Source organism: Melanostigma gelatinosum, assembly GCF_949748355.1.
Source record: "Melanostigma gelatinosum genome assembly, chromosome: 2".
Taxonomy (NCBI): domain Eukaryota; kingdom Metazoa; phylum Chordata; class Actinopteri; order Perciformes; family Zoarcidae; genus Melanostigma; species Melanostigma gelatinosum.
Window position 1 is genome coordinate 23,267,689 of NC_136635.1, and position 22,558 is coordinate 23,290,246.

At 41.4% G+C, this 22,558-nt stretch overlaps 1 protein-coding gene across 3 annotated transcripts in view; it reads left to right on the forward strand.

Moving 5' to 3' along the window:
* The window catches only part of LOC306790542 (FERM domain-containing protein 5-like), a gene marked incomplete at its 5' end in the record, with an annotated part of 44,210 nt that overhangs the window by 16,635 nt on the left and 5,017 nt on the right, over window positions 1-22,558 (forward strand). Inside the window, 11 exons of one of the 3 annotated variants that reach the window (XM_079286895.1) lie at window positions 12,733-12,837; window positions 13,883-13,925; window positions 14,043-14,121; window positions 16,308-16,405; window positions 17,071-17,194; window positions 19,863-19,953; window positions 20,223-20,311; window positions 21,599-21,662; window positions 22,058-22,149; window positions 22,245-22,319; window positions 22,482-22,550. In XM_079286895.1, the coding sequence (XP_079143021.1) occupies window positions 12,733-12,837; window positions 13,883-13,925; window positions 14,043-14,121; window positions 16,308-16,405; window positions 17,071-17,194; window positions 19,863-19,953; window positions 20,223-20,311; window positions 21,599-21,662; window positions 22,058-22,149; window positions 22,245-22,319; window positions 22,482-22,550 (929 nt within the window). The remainder of the gene's footprint in view (window positions 1-12,732; window positions 12,838-13,882; window positions 13,926-14,042; window positions 14,122-16,307; window positions 16,406-17,070; window positions 17,195-19,862; window positions 19,954-20,222; window positions 20,312-21,598; window positions 21,663-22,057; window positions 22,150-22,244; window positions 22,320-22,481; window positions 22,551-22,558) is intronic. The other 2 variants (XM_079286896.1, XM_079286897.1) reach the window with 2 other exon arrangements.

Genomic DNA, 22,558 nt, shown 5'->3' on the forward strand with positions numbered 1-22,558 from the left:
TTTCCAGATCGCTGTACTGCCACTTACAACTTGCCGTCTTGTAATCAGGATTCTTGAAGTCATTGAGGTTTTCACACCGTGAATGACCGGTGACAGGGGGTCACCCAGATAATTTACTTGTAGGTAAGTAGTATGGTCTGATCTACAACCTACGTTTTGTCACAAGAACACACTTGAGAAACAAACAAACAAACAAAGAAACAAAGTTACCAAAAATCTTTTCCATTTCCCAGCTCAGTAATAATGGGAATTGTTAACGGCTATTGTAGTAACACCTACATTTCAATCAGGAAGACTACTTTTCTTTTACGTAAATAGTTGTAGTGAAAGGAGGTTTTCCTATCGCTGTCAACTTCCCTCACTGTTAGCTGTCATTTTGTCGTTTCTTCTGTTTTCATTGAAACAGCCAGACCACAGCCGATAATCATGCTGTTTTCAGAATTTTAAACCCCTCTTTGCTCTTCTGCCTTCAGCGCTTCAGCACTACTGTGTGCCTCAAAGTTAATTTCTTCAAAGAGACTTAGTGCCAAAGCCTGCTCTCTATTTATTCAGTCATGCCGTTAAACTGAAATTCACCCTTCATGTCACAGGCATCGCTACAACACATTGGCATTTTCATGACCATGAAATGCACTTTTAGGATTTTTGCTCTGTGTGAGGTGAGCCTGATGGGAAGGTGAGAGGGGAAGTTCCAATCCAACACCTCTGTGTGGATGCTTACTGTATGTAAGTGGGATTATTATACATAATTGTTACTCAATGCAATCATGATAGCATCTTAAATAACTATACCTTCACTCACAATGTTTGCAATGCTTGTAAACTAAGTAAAACAAACTGAAAGCATTTTTGCGTTTGTGCGTATTCACTGGTAAAGGCCTCGTGTGGGTGGTTTAATCTCATGTGCTGAGGTTATATAGCTGAGATGAATACAGCAGAGGGCTGTGAATGCCTGCAGGTTAAACAATGTAAATACAGTAGTGTCGTAGAGGTATAAAAAGAGACATTTTCCAAACAAAGCCTTAGATTTTCAAAAAGAAAGAGTTAATATAAATATTTCTTTTTAGGGATAAAAGTATTTGCAAAATATTAATTTCTGGACCAACACAATTTTCTCATGAGTAAACATCGTCACCTTAAAACTACTGCTCGTGAATAGACCATCTGTTCATGGCATTTACATTGTAAATAAAGATGCTCAGATTGAGATGGATTGGTTGCAATAGAAATGGTTTGTTGTCAAAATGTCTATTTTCTCTCTGGTTATATGCTAAAATAACTAAAGTGTGTGGGCAATTATGCGACGAAGAACATTTCTCTCAGCAGGCATTTACATTGTAGAAATAATCAATATAACTCGGTGGGAATGAGTCTCCCACAATGGACCGTTTATGCAAATTTGCAAATGGAAAAAGTTTGCATGTGAAATCATTCTTTTCTTTCCACAAAGGTTTAATTGACAAGAGGGAATCAAAGTATTTATATCTTCCTAGCGCCAGAACGGACAGTGGCTCTGGCGTGACCCATTCGCGTTTTACATTATCTGAAGGGATGCGTTCCGAAACCCGGCATTAAATGGGCCCTGGTGCTAAATTACTGGAGTATTGATTAGCCATGACATTACTGGTGCTTTTATTAATATGTTTTAATGTTTTGACATTATTTATTATCACACTGCAGTGCACATTTGCTCTGCTCTCTCTGTTGTGCTGTGCTTCTCCATCTACACACACATGGACACAAACACACACACAAAGCGCGAGCAGATAGGCTGCTGTGGTTAAGTGAAACAGGTGAAGTGAAGGATGACGGCAACTACGCTCGTATTATATTTGTAAAAAGCCAATACTTTGTCAACGCATCTGTAAACGTGAAACCTAATTCAATCAGCCACCATCGCTATGTCTACACAAGCACAGCATGAACCGTCGGACAAAATCTCTATTTTTTGCAAACTTCTCTGCTGGCTAAGACAAAGCAGACAGGAGGCCAGAGGACAGGAGGAATGACTGATACTGACGGATGTCTGTGTTCTTCATTCTTTACACGTAGAAAAGCAGAGTATTGATTAATACCATCTGGTACTTTGATGAAATAAGATAATGATGAAACTTGTGCACGTACGTGTGTGAGCTCTGAAACACAACAGCGTCCTTCCGACTCCTTGTCTGGATGCTAGCGCAGCAGATGCAGGACGCCTCCTTCTATCGTGGACCGTGATCAGTAACACGTTTGACCTGCTGTCTGCTCGCTAAGGGCAACAGTATCGGCTGTTAGCACTTATTACAGAACGAACCGCTGTGTGCGGTATCAGAGCGCCAAGTCTTTTGTTACAGTCCAGTCCTAAGGCACTGCTTAGAGTGCTACCAAGGTCTTTCCAGAGAGAAATACATGAGTTTTTTCTTCTTTTTTTTACAAATTACAGTATGAAGCTGTGTCTTGTGGTCATGTTAAATCTTTTAGATGCATTTTCTTTCCTTCTTTTGTTTGTTCTCTCACTGATTCTCACTACCATCTCGCGCAGTGAATCTTATCGCTTACCTTTTCACAGGTCGCTCAGGCATGTAATAACACCTAGGTATTAGCAGCGCTCCTTGAGTTAATCTCTTTAACGGACTGCCATTATAGGGCCTAGTAAACTGAGTAGTTGTTGGGTAAAGTGACCTCTGGGCATTCAGCAACTCAACACTTAAACTACTTATTTGAAAAATAACCAATAACCGATGGCACAATAGTGACAAGTTTGCAAAAGAGTTTCTTGGAAATATTGAAGTGACCTCTCATCCACAAACCAAATAATGATCAAATAGAGATTTTCTGCATTGTAATGCTTTATTCTGTATATTTTTTCCACCTGCCTCGTTCTCCTCTCCTGTGGTGTGTTTCTCTCTCGCTCCTCTTGGGCCAGCCAAGTGCACAAGTTGTTGGTGTCCTGAATAATATATGCTGCAGAAAGAACCGTATTATCCAGCAGCAAGACCTTCCTCCTCCTCAGTGTCTTTGGCTGTGCGATCAGGTCAAAAGTTAGATGAATGTGTCCTGTTAATGCGTATTCATGGCCAATCCATTGCCAATCGTGGTAGCAGCAGGGCTCCGTCTGGCTGCCCTGAAATTTGGTTCAGGCAGTCAATAACTTGCAATAACTTGACTTTTCATCGAACACTATCATCAGGTACAAAATGTATGCTCACATTCTAAATTAAGATGGGGAAACATTTTACCAGAACTGCTAACAGTGCTAGACTCTTTGTCTTTTTTAACCAAGAACAGAGCTTTGTTTATCTCCTCAAATATTAGGGACGCAAACATATTTTAATGATACTGAAACTTTTCTTGGTGTAACATTACTTTTTAATACTAATCCAAAGGTTTTAATCTGTACATCTCGACATATAGATAATGCTTGCCGTGATGCTTAAACTGCATTCGAAGGAACACAGTTGATACAATGACATAATATGGTATGGTATGATGTTATTCTACTGGATCAACAGCCCATATGAATTGCTGACTAAAGTAAGGTTTCATGCAGAATACCTCAGACTAATGAAAGCGTGGAGAACATCACATTTCTATTTGCAGAACGTCTCCTGTGATCAGGAGCAATGTTCCAGATTTTTGGCACACTTTAGTGGATCCAATTTAGAGTGTCCCCTCATTTCTTAAAAGGCTCATTTCAGAATGACACTAATAGTTCAATGTGAGACAAATCATCCATCAGTAATCTCCTGAGGCCTGAGTCTCCACTCCACTGACAATGACATCACTGCTGATTTGTGATATACTTGAAATTATACTTTACGATTTCACAGAACGAGACCTTTCCTGCCCTTGAAGCTTGAAGACTGATGAATGTAATAAGAAAGAAACAAGTTAATATCTTTGAATTATATTTAAAACGTCAAAACGTTTCCAGTGTCTTGTCTCTGCTGGAGGGAATTGCTTGATGACAAACTGTTATGTACCATTTTCTCTCAAATACAGCTGACATGCAAAATGTGCATTGCTGCAGTTTCTTTGAAATCCAGACAAGGCACCAGCTCTTACCTTTGTCGACAGAGAGCAAACATTCAGCTGCACTCCCACTTGACTTTGAAACATGATCCTGGTTTGTTTGGTATTTCATAGTTATTGACGTCGAAGTGAAACACGCTGAGGGTTTGTTTGTAGCTGCTTCCTCAAAATGTGTTCACATCATAAACTAATGCTTTTTGTTTATCTTACAATGAGCCCTGGATCGTAGCTTAGTCTTAGTTTGCCAACAGCTACATGAGCAAGCACCTTGCAACTGTATGTCTGTGTACATGACATGGATGATTAGTCTGGCGACAATACACAAGACTAAGCTTCTTGCTGCCCAATGGCCTACAGTTGGATATGACTGGCAATTGTTTGTGTTGAAAGTGGTACTCATGTGTTGTTTACATCCAAAGCACCCAAAGCAAAGATGAAATAATCCAGGTTGAAAAAATGTAGAAATTGTGATCCAGATTGAAGACTGCTATAGCGCGATACCTGAAGCTTTCAGACTCTGCGAGGACTTTTTGTAAGTGGCCTGCTCAGTCTCTGGAGGTGGCGGGTTAAAGGAAGGACGGAGAGAACAAGTGCTCAGTGGTTTGGCTTCTTCTTTTGTCGTGCACGTCACTGCCCTCTTCCTGCACAAAAGCCTGAGCGACTTCTCAACTGGGACAACAAGACACGCTGTTGTCTTTCTTTTGTACTGTTGCTCTCTTTTACTTTATTATTTGTTCACCTTTCCTTTATTATTTTCCTCTTCCGCTGACCTTCCATTTCCATTTTATTGCTTTATTTTCCGTACAAGTACAATGCCGCTCTCTCTTCAGCTTTCCTCTCCAAAAGCCTCAAAAGCACTCAAAGTATGGTTGCCCCAGGGCCACTTCTCCGCTGTGGCATCTCTTTAATAGAGCCCCTGGGAGCCTAACTCGCTGTCTAAACAGGAAGGGATTTACACAACTGAGCACTGATTGTGAACGCAGCCCCAGCGTTGCTGAGACCAAGGGCAATAAGATGACAGCCTACTGACAGTGAACATCTTTTTAAGAGGATCGCTGTCTTTCCGTCTTGCAGCTAATGGGGTTTTTAGGGGCATGTGAGTGAACTTAAAAGTGCTATGTAGAGGTGTTTTACACTGAATAGTGTATTGTTTGAAGAGGTATTTTAAACAACAGTAAGGTTTAAAGTAGTTGGTCAATTTGTTAGTAATCAAAAATATGGATTTTCTTGCAAAGAATTAGAAATGAATAGATATCGCTCTCATAACTGTGTGCTATGTATGGAGGTAGATTAGCCTGCAGCGTGAAGACTGAAGCAGGAGCCTGGCAGCCTGGCTCTGTCCATAATTCAAATGTTGACCAACACTCAGCTTACTGATGATGACCAATCCATTTCCTTACCCCTGCTTCTAGTCTTAATGCTAAGCTAAACTAAGCTAATCACCGCCAGGCTTAATAACGCACGGACATGAAAGTGGTATCAATCTTCTCATCTGACTCTCAGCAAGAACGTTAATGAAAGCATATTTCCCAAAATATCTATTCCTGAAAGAAACTATTATCTGCAAGCTTTGTGCACAACTTTGATTGTCAGAGCTGGAATCGCACTCCCAATGTGACGGCAATCGTTGCAATCTAAAGTGCAGAGAAATGTTTTATTAAAATATGTATGCATTTCATTTCTGCTCAAGAGGCGTTAAAGTACTTCCCTTGAAAGTAAACTAAAATGTTAAAGCATTTACCGTGGGAAGGCCCAGGCACATAAAACGGACATTCTTACGGTATTATATCACTCCCAGAGTTGTTTCCTGAGTTATGTTGAGGTTAAATAATAATATATCCTGAGCAATTTAAATAAGTGTGTGAAGCAATAATGAATCACCAGCATACAGCCAAATGTAAAGTAATGGCTGTGCAGCCAAATAAAGATCCAATCTCATCCAGTTTGTGGACGTTGCGTGGAGAGGAGTGATAAGCAGTGGTATGAGTCATCCTCAGAGGATAACCAGTACCAAGGGTTTCATTTTTACGTTTTTGAAAACAGTATAACTCGACGATGCATTTATGTGTGAAACACAAACTGTTCTGCTGAGTTGTCACTTAATTATTCTTAAAATAAAATGTAAGCGAAAACAACATCCCATTCATAAAGAGAATTTGCCTGCACGTTCTGCAAATTTGTTCATTCATTTCAGCTCTTCTATGTCAACACTGAGAGAGACCCATTGGAACCAGCCTGTTGGGAACATCAACAAGTTACTCAAGTCCATGCTACTACGATTCATCACCAAGTTATTGGGTTCCTTCTGTTCATTACTTTGTAGAGAAGAAAAATGTGTGCACAACATTCCTGCAAAACACTGAATAATGATCTGTCTGCAGATGGCATTGTGGCAAAACAATATAACTGATTCATTGTTTCTATTAGATTGTCAGGGAAGGCCTGTTGAGTGTAAATCCTCAAACACCGTTCAGCTGTTGACTGACAGGGGCCTCCGCTACGGTCTTGCACTTCTGTGCCTGCTCTCCAGTGTATGGAAAGTAGCCGACACATTACCATATCATCAGATTATAGTTAGCCATTTACAAGCTTTGCTGCTCGCAGCCTCGGAGGCAGTGACTTTGAGAACGGTGAAAATCAGCATAAAGATCATGCAGTGAGGCGCTGGGATATGCCAACGACCAACACTGCAGTTGAGCCCCAAAGAAGCAGCCGTTGTTTAAGACCGCCATAAATAATTTGTCGACTTAATCACCTGCTAGCCAGGAGCTCAGAGCTAAAAGAAAACACCATTGAACACCAGTGTTACCAGACGCTATCGCAGAAGCAGAAGCATTTCAGGACCATGCGCTTAGCTGTTGCAATTTCCATCCACTAGTTTAAAATGACACCATTATTTATTGATGTGGTGTTGCCCAAGCTGATATGGAACCCCTCTCAATAATTAATCTGACGCAAGGCTTGTCCAGGCCCAGAGAGCGGCGTGCTGCTGCTCCACTGAGGGCCGCAGTGATCATTTGGCCCCAGTCTTATTTCCATCTCCCCGTTTATCACTTTTATTAGCTGTGATGAGACGCTATGCGTGCTTCCATAAAGCACTTACGGGCCTCTGCTTGTTTAATACTTTCCTCTCCCACTGACAGGCCTGCACTAATCTCATTTCCCCATGAGTCACTGTGGCTAATATCACGGCTGGTCATTGCACCCCAATATCATTACTTTAACATCACATTTCTCAAGAGAAACATATTAAATACATGAATATGGGCATGTGTAGTGCACACAAATCTCTACTGACTCCGGTATAACTTTTATACCTGCACATGCCTAACAACTGCTGTTTCTACTGGCAAGTACCTTTACAACTATTTCAGTGTCTATTCCGTTCTTCATTTGGCCAGGACTAGTATTATACAGACTGCGTTGCAGTGGCAGATGTCCATGTCAATCACATGGGATGTATAATCTCTCAAGCGTCTCCTGTGCTTGATCTGGATCTTTGTGTTGTTGAACTTCACAGGGATGTATCAGGAGGAATGCCCAAACATCTCAACTGGAGCCTTCCTGTGTGAAGGAGCTGCAAAGCTACCCAAGCTCCTCATCCTTTGGTTCAATTTGAGATGAAATGAAAATTGCCTCCTGAACCCTTTTAGATCACATCCCTGGTCATATTGTGCAGCTATTTAATAAAATATTAAAAAACTAAATGCATTTCTTCATATTTCTATATCAAAATACAACCAATCTTTTCTTCTTGTAATCAATCTGCAACTTTCTGCAACAACAGAGGTGTGTGTGGAGCCACAGTCCTCTGTAGCTCTGTATCATGCTGCATTCTAGCCCCGCCCACTTTTCAGCGGTTCAATCAAATGCAAAGGATGTGATTTAAATCACTCTTGTAACTGTACATGGCTCAAATATTGTGTTTCACTGGGGAATACGTAACAGTACAGGAGCTTAAGATGCTCTAACTGCTGTTTCACTTGGACTTTAAGGGTGAGCTCAAGACACCCTACAAAGGAAGGCCATGTTGGCTGCTTGTATCCACGTATTATTTCAGTCACCACCTCAAGCCAATAAGAGTCTGTGAGAGTTGGAATGTCTCCTCTTTTATTTTCATTTGTCTCACACTTCATCGTACAACCACATGGTGAAGTCCCAACGTAACAAAACTCTAACACTTGCTTTTCTAAAATGTCAAGATTTATGCAAGACACCCAGTGATGGATTACATGTTTACATGTATGAGTTGTTACAGTTTACAGATTTACACAGTGGGGTGTATTAAAAAGAATTTTCTCACTCTGCATTCTATCATGTAAAGTCCATGCGTTGTGTATAAACACAAGTCACTCCCACTGAAAAGCCTGTTGTATTCGTTCTCACTTTATAGCCATATATCTCAATAGCAGGTTATTTTATTCCCTTTTGTTTTGGCAATAAAAGGGGTTTAATCCTCGGATAGCATGGATCTAATTATTTCCCCCACAGCAATAACATCCTGTCCTAAGGGAGAGAATACTGTGAGGAAATCAATTACTACACTGAAATCACATGACCACAAACCGCATAAAAGATCTGCAGTTGATCTACTCCAAAACAATAAAACAATGCTTTAACTAGCAACATAAAGTATATTTCCTCTCTGCAGACACCAGCTTGGCTCTGGGTTTAAATCTCATAAGGATGTTGAAGAACACTTAACTTCAGATCAATAATGTTTCTGGCTCAGAGTCCACCTTTGTGTCCCAGTGGAGCCTCAGTCAGCTCACTGAAGTTCAGTGTGGCTCATCAGCATGCAACACAACACCTAATGCACATTATAAGTGTTTGGTCAGCTGCCTACAGGCAAGAGAGACTGCTGCTTTATTATAATGCTCTTCAGTCGAGCCAGACAATGAGCACGGAGCAATGTTAGAGTGCGGTTCGATCTCATCGTTACAAACTGCATCAGAGTGCAGTTAGGTAAATTACCAGGGACAATAGGATTACCTGCGCTGCACTCATTGCAACGCACACTACAAGACTCCAGATCAGAAGCTCTTTATTAAGTCGTACCATTCTAAATCTGTTTGTAACAGCTGATAAATCCAGCGTAGAAAGTGTGTGTGATTGCACTGTTTCTTTTGAGTAAGGACGTTTTCGCCGAAGAGTTCAGAATTCTTCATTCTTTTCATCCTTTTCATCTATTTGCTGAAGTGTTGGACTCAGATGAATCGCACCGCTTCTCTGTTCTTGTTTCATAACCACGAACTTGGATGTGTATCATCAAGAACCTCACACAAGCACACACACACACACAGAAAATGCTCTGAAAATGTTGTGGAGCTAGAGGTTTCACAGGTGTTCCAAAGCCATTTATAATAGAGCAAGATGGATGGAGACTCCTTGTGCGCGACTGCACATTGAAGTGTGTGTTTCTATTTTTGCTGCTGGGCCAGTCAGCAGGCCTGTCCTGGTGAGTCAGGGTGTAAGTGGTGACAGTGACATACAGACACACTGACAGAGGAGATGGAGGGTCATCCTGGTGCATCCTGGGAAAGGTCTGGCAAGTGCTTAGCTTGACACAAGGAGACCTGATAGGTTTAGGTTGGGTTGTGCTTTGTTGTGGGTTGACTGAACTCAAGCTTATACCTCCTTGATGCTTCGTTTGTGTGCTTCCATGTAACATAATCTCTTTAATCACTGTTCAAATCTTTATGCAGGATTATCATTTTGTCATTTATGCACGACATTTTCTACAAATATTTTGGTGTCATTTTTGTCACATCTTGGACTTTAATATTTTATTTAATATGGGTGATATACTGTAGCTTTCAATGAAGTGCTGACACAAGCAGATACAGTGTGATATATTACCTCTCCACTGTCTTGTGGTGTACCGCAGGGCTCGGTTCTGGGGCCTCTGTTATTTTCACTTTATCTGTTACCTTTGGGACCGATCATAAAAAGCTATAATGTGTCCTATCACTTATATGCAGACGACATCCAACTTCATCTGTCATTCAAACCCAGCGAGGCATTCACATTAACTAGGCTCCTGGACTGTGTCAATGCCATCAGAGACTGGACGGCAGAAAACTGCCTGCAACTCAACGACTCTAAGACGGAGGTCCTAGTTATTGCTCCAGAGGAGTTTGTCCCCATGATCAGGCAGATTATTAGTCCTCTCTCCTCTGCTTCCCATTGCAACCTGCGCAATCTTGGGATTTTCTTTGATCGCTCCATGTCATTTGACCCTCATGTTAAGCAGCTGTCCAGGTCATGTTTCTTCCATCTAAGAAATATCAGTAAACTGAGATCTGTATTATCAACGCCTGAATTAGAAATGATCATACACACATTTATCTCCTCTCGCATTGACTACTGCAACTCACTTTTTACATCACTCAGTGTATCTGCTCTTAACCGTCTGCAGGTCATCCAAAATGCTGCCGCCAGATTACTCACCAGGACAAACCGACGGTCTCACATCACCCCCGTACTCCGATCTCTCCACTGGCTTCCTGTAGCATCTCGGATACACTTCAAAATTCTCACCATCACTTACAGAGCACTTCATGGTCAGGCTCCGACTTATGTAGCTGATCTACTTCGCCCCTATTCACCCGCCCGCACTCTCAGGTCAAATGCTCTAGGTCTTCTGTCAGTCCCACGCACACGATTTAAGACCCGTGGTGACCGAGCCTTTGAGGCAGTGGCCCCGAGGCTCTGGAATGCTCTGCCTGCAACTCTACGCCTCGCAGATACTGTGGATACTTTTAAAAGCCAGCTCAAAACCCACCTGTTTAGGCTGGCGTTTGTGTAAAAGTAAACCCATGTCCTAGACCTGCTCTTAACATTTGTTTTACATTTTTATTTTATTTTTATTTTATTCTTTAACATTTTTTATTCACTCTGTGTATGTAATTTATTGACCGTAGGGTCACATTGTGTTTTTTATGCTTTTAAATGTCTGCTCTGTTAAGCACTTTGTGATAGTACTGTCTGTGAAAAGCGCTATATAAATAAAATTCATTCATTCATTCATTCATTCATTCATTCATTCATATGTAATGTTGTCAACAAGACCGTGTTCAGTCAGAACGCAAAACACTTTTTTCGAGCCAGCAACAAAAAGACGCAACTAAAATTCACAGGGGCACAAAGGCACAAAAAAGGCATAAACGTACAGAGAGTCACGAGTAAAAACTGAGCTCAGTCAGTGGCTGTGTTGAACACAAATACATGTAAATGTCGATTTAAGCAGTAAATTCCTCAGTGCATGCTATATTGACTGGGAAAGGTGACTTTGCAGCTGCAAAATCTGCCCTTTGATCTGATATTGAGTCAAACAGAAGTGTGAACAGGCTTCAGCAGAGAGATTCTCACATTGTCTTGAATGATATGTCTCATCAGGGATTGGAAATGGTTCATACATGACTCCTTCAATGTTTTCCTGTCCTCTCTTTTTGATTGCTGTGCTGTGGCATGCTCCATTGAGACAGATTATTCACTGTCAACTGGCCTGGCTTGTTCTCGCCCTCCCCCCCTCTGTTTTCTCCCTCTCTTCATTTGGTTTTGTCTTTCTCTTCTCTTTTCCTCTTCCGTTCTCATATATCTGCCGTTGACTTTCTGACTGTGCAGTTTTGTGTCACACAGTGTCTCCTCTGAAGGGTACTGTAGGATATTTTAGAGCGTCCTTTGCCACTGCAGGAAGGATAGCTAGATATGGACAGTGAACGTAGAACAGTTGGAGAAATCTGTGTCTGTGTCGATATCAGTGACTTAAGTTTCTACAATATAAGCTCCAAAAGGGGCTGAACTTGACCATAAATTTACTCCGAACAGCTTGTGCAGGATAACAGTCCGTTTTCATTCCCATCCGAGTCATTAGACACCCAGAGAAAGTGCTCTGGGAGTATGATGACGTAGAAGACTGAAAAAAGTCACGCAAGCCGGGAGGGAAGGGAGGCGAGGAGGTGGATGGGTGAAGAAAATACAGGACTTTCAACCAAGAGACCAGTGTGGTAGACCGGTGTTCGTGTCCCAAAGTTATGTTAGTGATGTTTGTATATAATCCAATGGCTGGTTTTGTTATGCATGGAGTGGCAGCCTTGTTTGCCTGCACCTTATTGTTGCAGTTAAATCTAAATAAAGACTTAATTAGAATATGTTTTTAATATGTCTCTTAGGGCAGATGCAGCTTTATGCAATGGCCCCGCTGACACTGCCGGATAGCAGGCCTGTTTCCTTTCCTACTCCCTTTCACACCTGATCAACACCATTCTGTTCATCTAAACTTGGGGAGTCGAACAGCTTATTTTCTTAGTTATTCTAAAATAAACTTTGTATTTCCAGGTTCTTAAATGATACAAAAGATACAAAAAGGGTCAGGTTTTCACACTGCATTGCAGGACGGGGGCTTCCTCTCCTTCCTGTCCTTTGCCCACACATTGTCTCACTGTTTCTCCAGGTCCTTTTCTGCAGCAGAAATCTCTCAAAGCTTTCACAGGTGGCTGCTGCCTCAATATGAATATTTGATAGCCCTCATACAGTATGTCTCTTGAGGGTAGTTAAATATTAAAACACTTTCTGGTGGCTTCTCTGGCGTCTCAGGGGTCTAAATGTGTGATGTTATTTGCTGCTTCGTCTGGGCATTGTTGGCATACAGTAACAGTATATGCACCATTGATTGGGGTTCATTATGTGACTTTTCCCATATTATTTCTCTTTCAGCGGGATGCCAAGGGACAGTACCTGTTCGACGTTATCTGCCACCATCTCAACCTGCTGGAGAAAGACTACTTTGGTATTAGATATGTTGACCCAGACAAGCAGAGGGTAAGTATTAGTTTGTAATAATAAACCCAACCACATTTCAGTTGGATTAAATTCCGTTGAATGTTCAGTCTCACCTTCTTCTCTCTGTCATCTTTCTTCCTTTCTTTCATTTCAATTCTCTCTATCTTCCTCTCTTCTCACTCGTGTCATTCTGAAATAGCTGGAATGATTTTGAGTCATTTGTCCCCTCAAAAACTAGTTCACCCAAGTTTGCAGAGCAAATCCCTGAGCTCGTAAAAAAACATGTTCTGCTGTCAAAGGTAATACAGCGATTTATTTAACACTTCAAATGTAAATCTTCAAAGGACCAAGGAAACCCTGTGAAGCTGATGCAAGGATAAGAAACCCTCTGTGGTCACATTGTCACAGTCAGTCTTGACGATCTCTACTCTACCTTTTAGAGTCTGTAGATCAATTAAGTCTCTCAGGGAGAGACGGATGCTTTAGTAAATGTAGGTAAGAATGCCGGTCCTTACTGATCGAATGAGTCTTTTCTTCTCCTCTACATAAATATTCAGGACAGGTATGGAGGTCTGCTGGTCAATTATGCAAACTGGCCGAAGGCCAACCACCTTTGATTGAGATGAATATCAATCACTAGACATTAACATAGTCCTCGGTGAATTTGCAGTGCTTGGACCGAGTATTTGTTAATCGTTGTACTTTTGAACGATGGATGGGAGTGCAAATGCTTCCAGGGCTGGAATATGGGATCCACTTTGGACTTTCTCTTTGCATTTTAGCTGAGAGACATTTGAAGAATGGTGTTCATTTCCATTCATCTTTGTGTTTTACAGTGACTGTATTGTGAACGCAGTGCTCCATTACTGTCAGCGTGTCATCATCTCACTGACTGCGTGGAGACTGTGTTGTAAGGGGTCTAAATAAACAGAAGGCAAGGAGATGAGAGTTATTCTAATGTGCCTTCCAGCTATAGATTAGAAGTCATCATGTTCAGCTGCTGAGCAATTCAGACTGACAGTTTAGACGCCAAGCATTCAGTGTCCAAAGCGCAGGTCGTCACCTCTCTTTCTCTCTCTTTCAGCATTGGTTGGAGTTTACAAAGTCAATTGCCAAACAAATTAAATGTAAGTACTGAATGACGAAATATGTGCTAATTATAAAAGAAAAAGAAGAACACACCAAACATGGCAACAACATGAGAAACATGACAATAGATTTTAAATATTTGTCTTTCTCTCCAGCCCAGCCTCCATTCACCATGTGTTTGCGTGTCAAGTTTTACCCGCCTGACCCCGCTGCCCTAAAAGAGGAAATCACCAGGTAAGATTTCAAGATAGCTTGATGGGCTGCAGATGGGGGGTTGGGGGTTGAGGGATGGACGGAAATAAAACGTGCCTCTCATGTCTCCGTTTGTCTTCCACTGATTGAGTTTTAAAAGTGACAGTTGTGACATTTCTACTCCAGTAATCATGTAATACAAGCAAATTGTATAAATAGCAGTAGGATTGAGCGACGTCTTCAAACGTGTACTCCACTGATTTAGCATTGCTCTCCTTTAACATTGTTACATCCTAAAGGGCTTCTGTGTACTTATGGATCACAAGTATGGCATCTTGCTGAATTATTGTTGAATTATTCTCTCAAAATGAACAAAGGATGAAATGATCTCATGCTACAAATCAGAGCTTGCGTAAGCACAGTTTTGTGAAACAGGTGAATGACATCAACATATTTTTACGAACCTTTCCACAGACAACCAGAACATCCTTGGAAACGCTTCTCACATCATTTTTTCAGATTGTTCATAACAGCTCTTGGTTCTGTTTGACCTCACTGGTGGTATTAACAATAATGTGGAAAAAGTGATGTCTGACAGGTGGCATACAAATCTAATTACATTCAACTAGGGACAACCACACCATACAACTCTATTTTTAGAAGTCATAACCACGGTGTACAAATGCTGACAGAGAGCAAACCTCAGTTCAGCAGCATTAAAAAATCCCACGCTTTGGGCTGGTTTTATTAAACCAAAGGGAGTGTTTTTATCTCTGTCTTTCTTTTAATCGGTCTCATAAAATCCGATCAAAAGTATTCTGATATCTTACTGTGTTAAGGCCTGTGCAGCCATCTTTAAGATCATTTAAACATAGATGAACAGCAGCTTCATAGAGATTTTCAAGAATAATGCCTTTGTCTTAACTGAGAATTGGATCAATACATCAATACTGTAACCATTGTTATTATTGATTGAAAACTGAAATTAAAACAGATTTTAATGGAAAATGTGTTTTCAGTTTGCCTTCTTCATAATTGGGTGAAGTATAAATGTACCATGAATGCAATAAATGACGCAGGTACAAAAGTAAAACCACAATATCCAAAGCTCAACAGTGAGTCTGTGTGCAGGGGGATTTGCGTTTTCTCTTTTTTATACAGTAAGCTGCCACGTCATGAAGCTCCTCGCCACCACTGTACTGTGTGTGGCATCCTTGACAGCTGAACAAACTGCTGTGAGGAGTGAGCCACAGCGCTACGGCGCGCACGGATCCCTGTAAATCACATCCCTCGACTGGTTGCCAAGCAGTGGAATCTCTTATTTGCAATCCAGCTCTTCTTGATTGAGCTGGAGTGCCGGCAAGGGACAGCTCCTCCACCCTCCATCTGTTGTGACTGGAAGCTCTCACAGACACACAAATGCATGGTGGATAAGCATAGACATGCTTTACACTGTCTTTATACTGTATATAATTGTACAAGGTGGTGGCAGGATGTAAGAAAGGCTCAATAACACATCCCGGCTGTACTTAGTATCGCTATACTATTTATTGCTTCGCTGCTTGGAGAGAAGCCGAATCACAGGCGGAATTGAGCGGGAAAATTGACATATGAGTGATATCTGAATGTTGTTGACAAGATCAGAAGATTCAGCCTCTCCCAGTGGACTTCAGTGCAAAACAGCAATCATATCTTAGATCGTTGTCAATTCTCCAAATGATATGCCTCCCTCCAGTTCTGCCTTCAGGTTGGTTTATTCATGTGCCGCGTCTAATCATCCAGGCAATTTTGGATTGCCAATCTTAGATTAATTCATTTTTTTCTAGGTTATAGGCTAATTGTAAATTGGTTGTGAAGGGGCCCTGGAGTAATGGAGTTGTTGCTAACTGCATTTATTTTACATTTCACCGTGTAGGGCTAACAGGTACTGCAGCGTATCTGTAATAACTACAGACATCGCATCTAAAGGAGACGAGGAAACACAGGCCATCTGCCTCTTAAGCTGTCATTATATCAGTCTCTTTGTTTAAAAACATTTCATTTAAATTTTTTTTAGAATTCTCAAGGTTTCTTCTTCTAACAATGTTGTTGACACCCATGCTGCTTCAAGGGACACCTTACTTTTAACTTGTAAACATCCACCATGTGCGTTTACATGAGGAGGACCTTCGATATCGGGCTTATCTTAATAATGACCCACATCAGTTTCTCTGTGTTCCACTCCACAGATATCTCGTCTTCCTGCAGGTTAAGAGGGATCTCTACCATGGTCGCCTCCTGTGCAAGACATCCGATGCTGCTCTGTTGGCTGCCTACATATTACAAGGTACGACAAAATAGGGAGTTGTCATATAGAGTCAAACTATCCAACATCACAAATATCCTCCCACGAGGCAGTCTTTACGATATTGACCAGAAAGCCAATGGGGTCTTCTAATTGGTGCATTTGAGGCAGTTAGATGTTATATCTCAATCATTGTTTTGATGGGAAATTACGAGCTTTAATTACATTGTTGTCTACCCAGAACTTCCACAGTTGTGGTCGTCGTGTTATAAAACTCACCCCAGACTACAGCTCTAAATATATTACCGTATTTCCTCTGACAGAGGTTTGTCTGGCGCATATGACACATATTATTTATGTTTGTGACCTACTGTAGACTTTAGGATTCCCATAGGACCCTGGCTTGTTGATAAACACTTTCCAGCTGTGTTTGTGTGCATTTGCATTCTTCCATATACAATATGTACTTTACTATGTACTGTGTGGGTGTGTGCAAATGTGCAAGCAGAGCGTGTTCCAAAGGGTGAAGCCTCATTCTGATGGAGACCTTGGAAATCTGAATTTGTTGTTTTTACTTTGAATTGACGACTTCTGGTACTTGCAGCTAGTGTCAGCCATGACGTTTGGTCATGGCAATTTCATTTAAAGTTAAATAAGTGGATTAAAAAGTCATCATCAAAAACCTTTTTTTTCTTCAAATTTTCCAGCTGAAATTGGCGACCACGACCCCGGGAAACACCCTGACGGCTACAGCTCCAAGTTCCAGTTCTTCCCCAAGCACTCGGAGAAGTTGGAGCGGCGGATCGCTGACATCCACAAGACTGAGCTGATGTAAGGTGACACTTGTCCATGGCCCAATCCCAATGTTCACACTCTCTGACTCACAGACTTTGAGGCACGTCGCCGTAATGGTCATGAGGGCTTAGGGCTGTCCCACTGACAAATCATAGAGAGCGGATATTTTGAGCTTTTTATGCACACTTTCCATACGTCTGCATTTCCACAGACTTTGTCTGAAGGAATTACTCACAAGTCAGACCGTTGTGACGTTGAATGGGGTTACCAGGGGATGTGTAAAAACAAACAAAGAGGATGTCCGTGGGTGTTCAGCCTTACACAGAAACATTAACATTCAGGATTTAAGATGGTTCATAAAAACATGTGAAATCAGAGGAATACAAGCATTGGCAATAATACACACCTGTGATGGGACTTCACTATGTGGTTGAAACAAAGAGAGGGGCCTGCATGTCATTTTGAAAGCCTGGATTGTGACGTCGCGCCAACCACAAACAGGCATGAAAATCTCACCAAAGCATGAGATTTGGTTCAAACCACAACACTGGTGCCTCATTCGACGAGGGCCACGGGAACCCCAGGGAGTCCCTGTGACACAGCCGTGATGTCACAGGCTGTATAGACCGGCGCATACCTTTACCCTGCGCCGCCCATGCGACTCACGTTGCTAAGAGGGGGTGAAGCAACGTTGATGCATTTGAAGAGAAAACCCGAAGTAATAGTCCTAACTTCGCTGGCCGAACAACAGACTGTTTTGTGTTCAAGAACACACTTGGATCCTGGAAGGAAAATGGATAACTTGCCCCGTGCTCCGCCACTTTAACCTCCAGAAGGAAGATCACGGAATCCCCGGTTTCTTCAAGTCAACATTCGCTGTTTTCTAACTAACCCACACACACGTACACACACTCACATACACATATATACGCTGTTACGCTTATTTCATACACGTGGCGTGTAAGCGCGTCCCCCATTGTGTCTTATTGCCCCGTTAAATAATCGAGACCGTCATTGTTAAGTCTTACATGACGTAACCACGAGGTGACCACGTCCGCCGTCTTGCTCTCTCTTTTTCTCTCTCCTCCCCCTCTTACAAACACACACACACACACACACACATTCACACACACATATACTCCCCACTTGTAATTGTATAACAGATGTTTCTTGATTGTTATTGTTGATTTTTGATCAGTATTGTTGAAGATAAATAAACTCTGTTATAGTTTTAAAGAGCAGTTTTCTGTGATTATTTTGTGCATATGTGTTGTGATGACAGCTGTTAGTCAGCGCTCAGATTCAACCCTTCACTGTTCACTCTGAATGTGGAATAGTACTTTGACTGTTGACCTTTTGAGTAAACACCAATTTTAAGACCAAATCCACAGTTTGGTTATTGGTCCCTGATTGCAGGGTGATTGTTAATATGTGTTAATAATCCTATTGATGATACTAATTTTATTGATATCTATTATTTAAATTTCATAATTGGTAATAACCAAACACGCTCCTGCCAGACCCCTCTATACAGCCTTCATGCAGGCTCTATAGACTTGCCCACTCACCTCTGCAAAACAAGGCACCGACATTTTCATTTACAGATTCAGTACACTCTCTGACTTCTACTCAAGCCCGGCGACAGTCTGCAACATCAACAGTCTGCAACATCCAGCAGAGCGCTTCCTACAATCCCCCAGTTTTGAGGGGCCCTGCCTCAGGCAAACAGTGGCCAGACGCCAGTGCTCAGGCAACCATTAATGGCCTGCTGAATTTGGATTTGTTCCCCTTGGTGGTGCCGATAGTTCAAAGAGTTTGGGAACAGTTCACAGAATTTTGCCAGTGTGCTGGACAGGTCTGAGGTGGGGATGTCACGATCCCCACTCATTCTTCTACATAGTGTGAGACACTTTTGGTGTGCGAGTGCTACTGCATCATCAGGTTAAGCAGCTCTGGTTGCTAATCCACGAACAATGGTGATGTTGTAAAAGGATGCTAGCCTGTGTAGCCTACGGCAAGAGGTTGGCTTGACTTTTTAAATTTGCGGAAGTACATACACATTCCAGTGCTCAGATATGAGCTTAACCTGTGCTCATATAGAATAATAATAGTGTGTACTGTGCAACCTTAGTGTGATTTACTCGCTGATAATTCACTTGAATCAACCCTATTTGTGAGTAGAACATTTCCATTTTTCTCTGATCTTTTCTTTCTTCTTTCTTTCTCCGTTTTTTACACACAAACACACACACACACACACACACACACACACACACACACACACACACACACACACACACACACACACACACACACACACACACACACACACACACACACACACACACCAGAACAGAGGCACTGGTTTGATCCTACACTGCCCTCTATCGCTGATTTCCTCCATTGTGTTTGACAGAATTGTGAACAGTCAAGATGCATCTCCCTATACTTGAGCGTCACCACGGTTAAAGTTGTACCTGAAACCATTTTAGGGAAAAATCATCACAATACTGGTGGACTTCAAAACTAGAGAGGGCGATGTTTGACAGAGAGTAAACACGTTGGTTTCAGCTCATTTGTTAAAAAAATTGCACAAACCTTGAATCACATGATGATGAAATAGAATAATGGTTACACACAGTAAGCGTTGACCGTTGTTTGTGACAGAAGTCAATTAACTGATGTTTTTGTTCTTTTTTCTCAGAGGACAGAGTCCTGAAACGTCAGAGCTTAACTTCCTCCAGAAGGCTCAGAGGCTGGAGACATACGGAGTGGACCCTCATCCATGCAAGGTGGTTTTTACAAGACAAATGTATTTTGGAATTAAGACCTTTTGCTTTTCATGAATCTCAGCTCAATGTGCAATTTGATGCAATGAGTCATTTTTTTAATGTTTTTTGAGTAAATGTGAGATAAACTGAAGTCAATCAAAGTAGAATTGTTATACTACTGTCTTGAAGTGTCATTGATCAATGTAGGACATTGACAAGGGAATATTATCTAACTGTGATTTAAAATTATGATTCTAAAATAACAAAGAAACATGGGTTCATGTGCCTGTCAGGATGTGTCTGGCAACCCAGCTTTTCTGGCTTTTACTCCTTTTGGATTCACTGTGCTGCAAGGAAACCGGAGGATCCATTTCCTCAAATGGTGAGTTAAGATGAACAGTTAAAACTGCACATGATGCTCGATAACAACCATATGTAAATCAAAGGCCATGTGCATGCTCACTTTTTAAAGCAAGACTTTGTAGCTGTTTGTGTCAAGAAAAAGTCAATTTAAAATGCTCCATATAGACCAGCGCATGGTGCTAAGCAGTTAGCAGATAGCAGGTAAATCCAAAACACAGGGAACATCAAACCACATGGAAAGACAGGCTGCAGCTCAAAGCACAAGGTAAGAAGACAAACTAGCCGTGAAACAGGAGAAGCACACAAAGGAAGGAGGGTGTAAACGAGGGACAGGTGAAACTAATCAGGGCGGGCAGACACATGAGGTGCTTATAACAAAATCAAACAGGAAACACTAAACATGTATCACTGAATGAATAAAACAAGAAAAACAGAAAAACTAAATCCACTAGAATAACGGAGAGAAACAAGGAGAGACTCAGCAACACAGGCAACCCAAAAGATCATAACGCCAGACAGTCTTTAATTGCAAACCTCAGTCCTGTCCCAACAAAAAGCCAGAAGGCACAAGATTTCTTTACACCAAGAAATAACTTTTAAATGTAGCATGATATAGCATGCTACATTTTTTGATGACATACATCACAGCCTGGCAGGAGACGCATAAATAAAGTGATTTATCAACTGAAAAGCAAAACAATATCAGTTAAATCAATTGATGGGAGGAATCTGTAAAGTCAGTAGATGCATGAAAACATGCTGCACGTGTGTTGTGCTGTAAAAACAAAGGACTGAGAGGAGATCTGCCAACAAATGAATTCTGCTGCTCAAGCTTTTATCTATGGGGCAGGCTGGGCCCAGGTGTGACCAATGCCACTGATTAATCTCTGCAGCCCTGGAAATAGAAAGAGACACAGCAGAGGAACCAAACAGAGGGGCTGCCACACATAATACACTACAGCACACTGTTTTATTCATGTACAATGTACTTTATTTTTCAAAATCTCTTGCACCTTATTCTTGTCATGTTCTGTGATGGGATTCAATATGTGGAGATTTTCAACACCAGAATGAAACACTGTTGGCCTTATTAATTTGCCTCCAAATATTTTGCCACCTTTATCCATTTCTGCCTATCCCTTCTTTCTGTCTTCCTCCCTCCATCGCGCTCTATGTTCTGTTATTTGTGGCTGTTTCTTTCTCTTTCTCACTTTGTCATTTTCTTTTTCCATTCATCATCATTTCCCTCTCTTATCTGTCTGTCCTTTGTTCCGTCTGTCTGTCTGTCTGTGTATCTCAAACACAGGGAGGAGGTGACCAAACTCAAGTTTGAAGCAAAGACATTCCATATATATGCAAATCAGACGGAGGTAGGAGTGTATGCATTATTAAAAACTTCCCTTTTCTAGCCTGTGGAGCTCAGGAAGTTGAATGAGTGTGGCTTTGTTTTATGCATGGGGCACTGCCACTGTGTAGCCTATGATGTGATCTGTCCTTAATAGTGATGTAAATGGGAAATATTGGACAAAAAGGTGTGCTAGCTATGGGTTTTAGCAGACAAAAGACCAAGTAAAGCCACTGTCTGTGTGCATTGACTGATCCGTCGTCATGCCCTGTAGAGCTCAGTGAAACGAACACAGAAGACGATGCATGTTCTCTTCACATGATGAAACTGCATTGACAATCACCACATGGAGTCTTGTTGAAGTATGAGTTATATAAACGTATAATATAAGTGTGAGTCACTGTGCTGGACATGTTACAGGATAAGAAGATCATACTGACATACTTTGCACCCACACCCGACGCCTGTAAGCACCTGTGGAAGTGTGGCGTCGAGAATCAGTCCTTCTTCAAGTGAGTCACAAGACCTGCAACACAAACGTGCAGAGAGGACGTAACGCTTGTCATTATTATGTAAATCATGTTTCCTCTTTCCATTTTTCTCACAGGTTGGAGAAGTCGAGTCAAGTCCGCACTGTGTCCAGCAGTAATCTCTTCTTCAAGGGTAGTCGCTTTAGATACAGGTAACTTATTAAGTAAGACTATTAAGTACACATAAGTATAAGTAAGTACGTGTTTACTGATTAAAAACAGCCTTGGAAATGATATATGTCCTTCGGTGTAACAGTCCTATTTAGTCTTTAATAAATCACATGACAGGTTTTCTTTTTCTTATGTTTTATCAGTGGAAAGGTTGCAAAAGAGGTGATGGAACAAAGTGCCAAAATTAAGAGAGACCCCCCTGAGATACACAGGTCAGAAT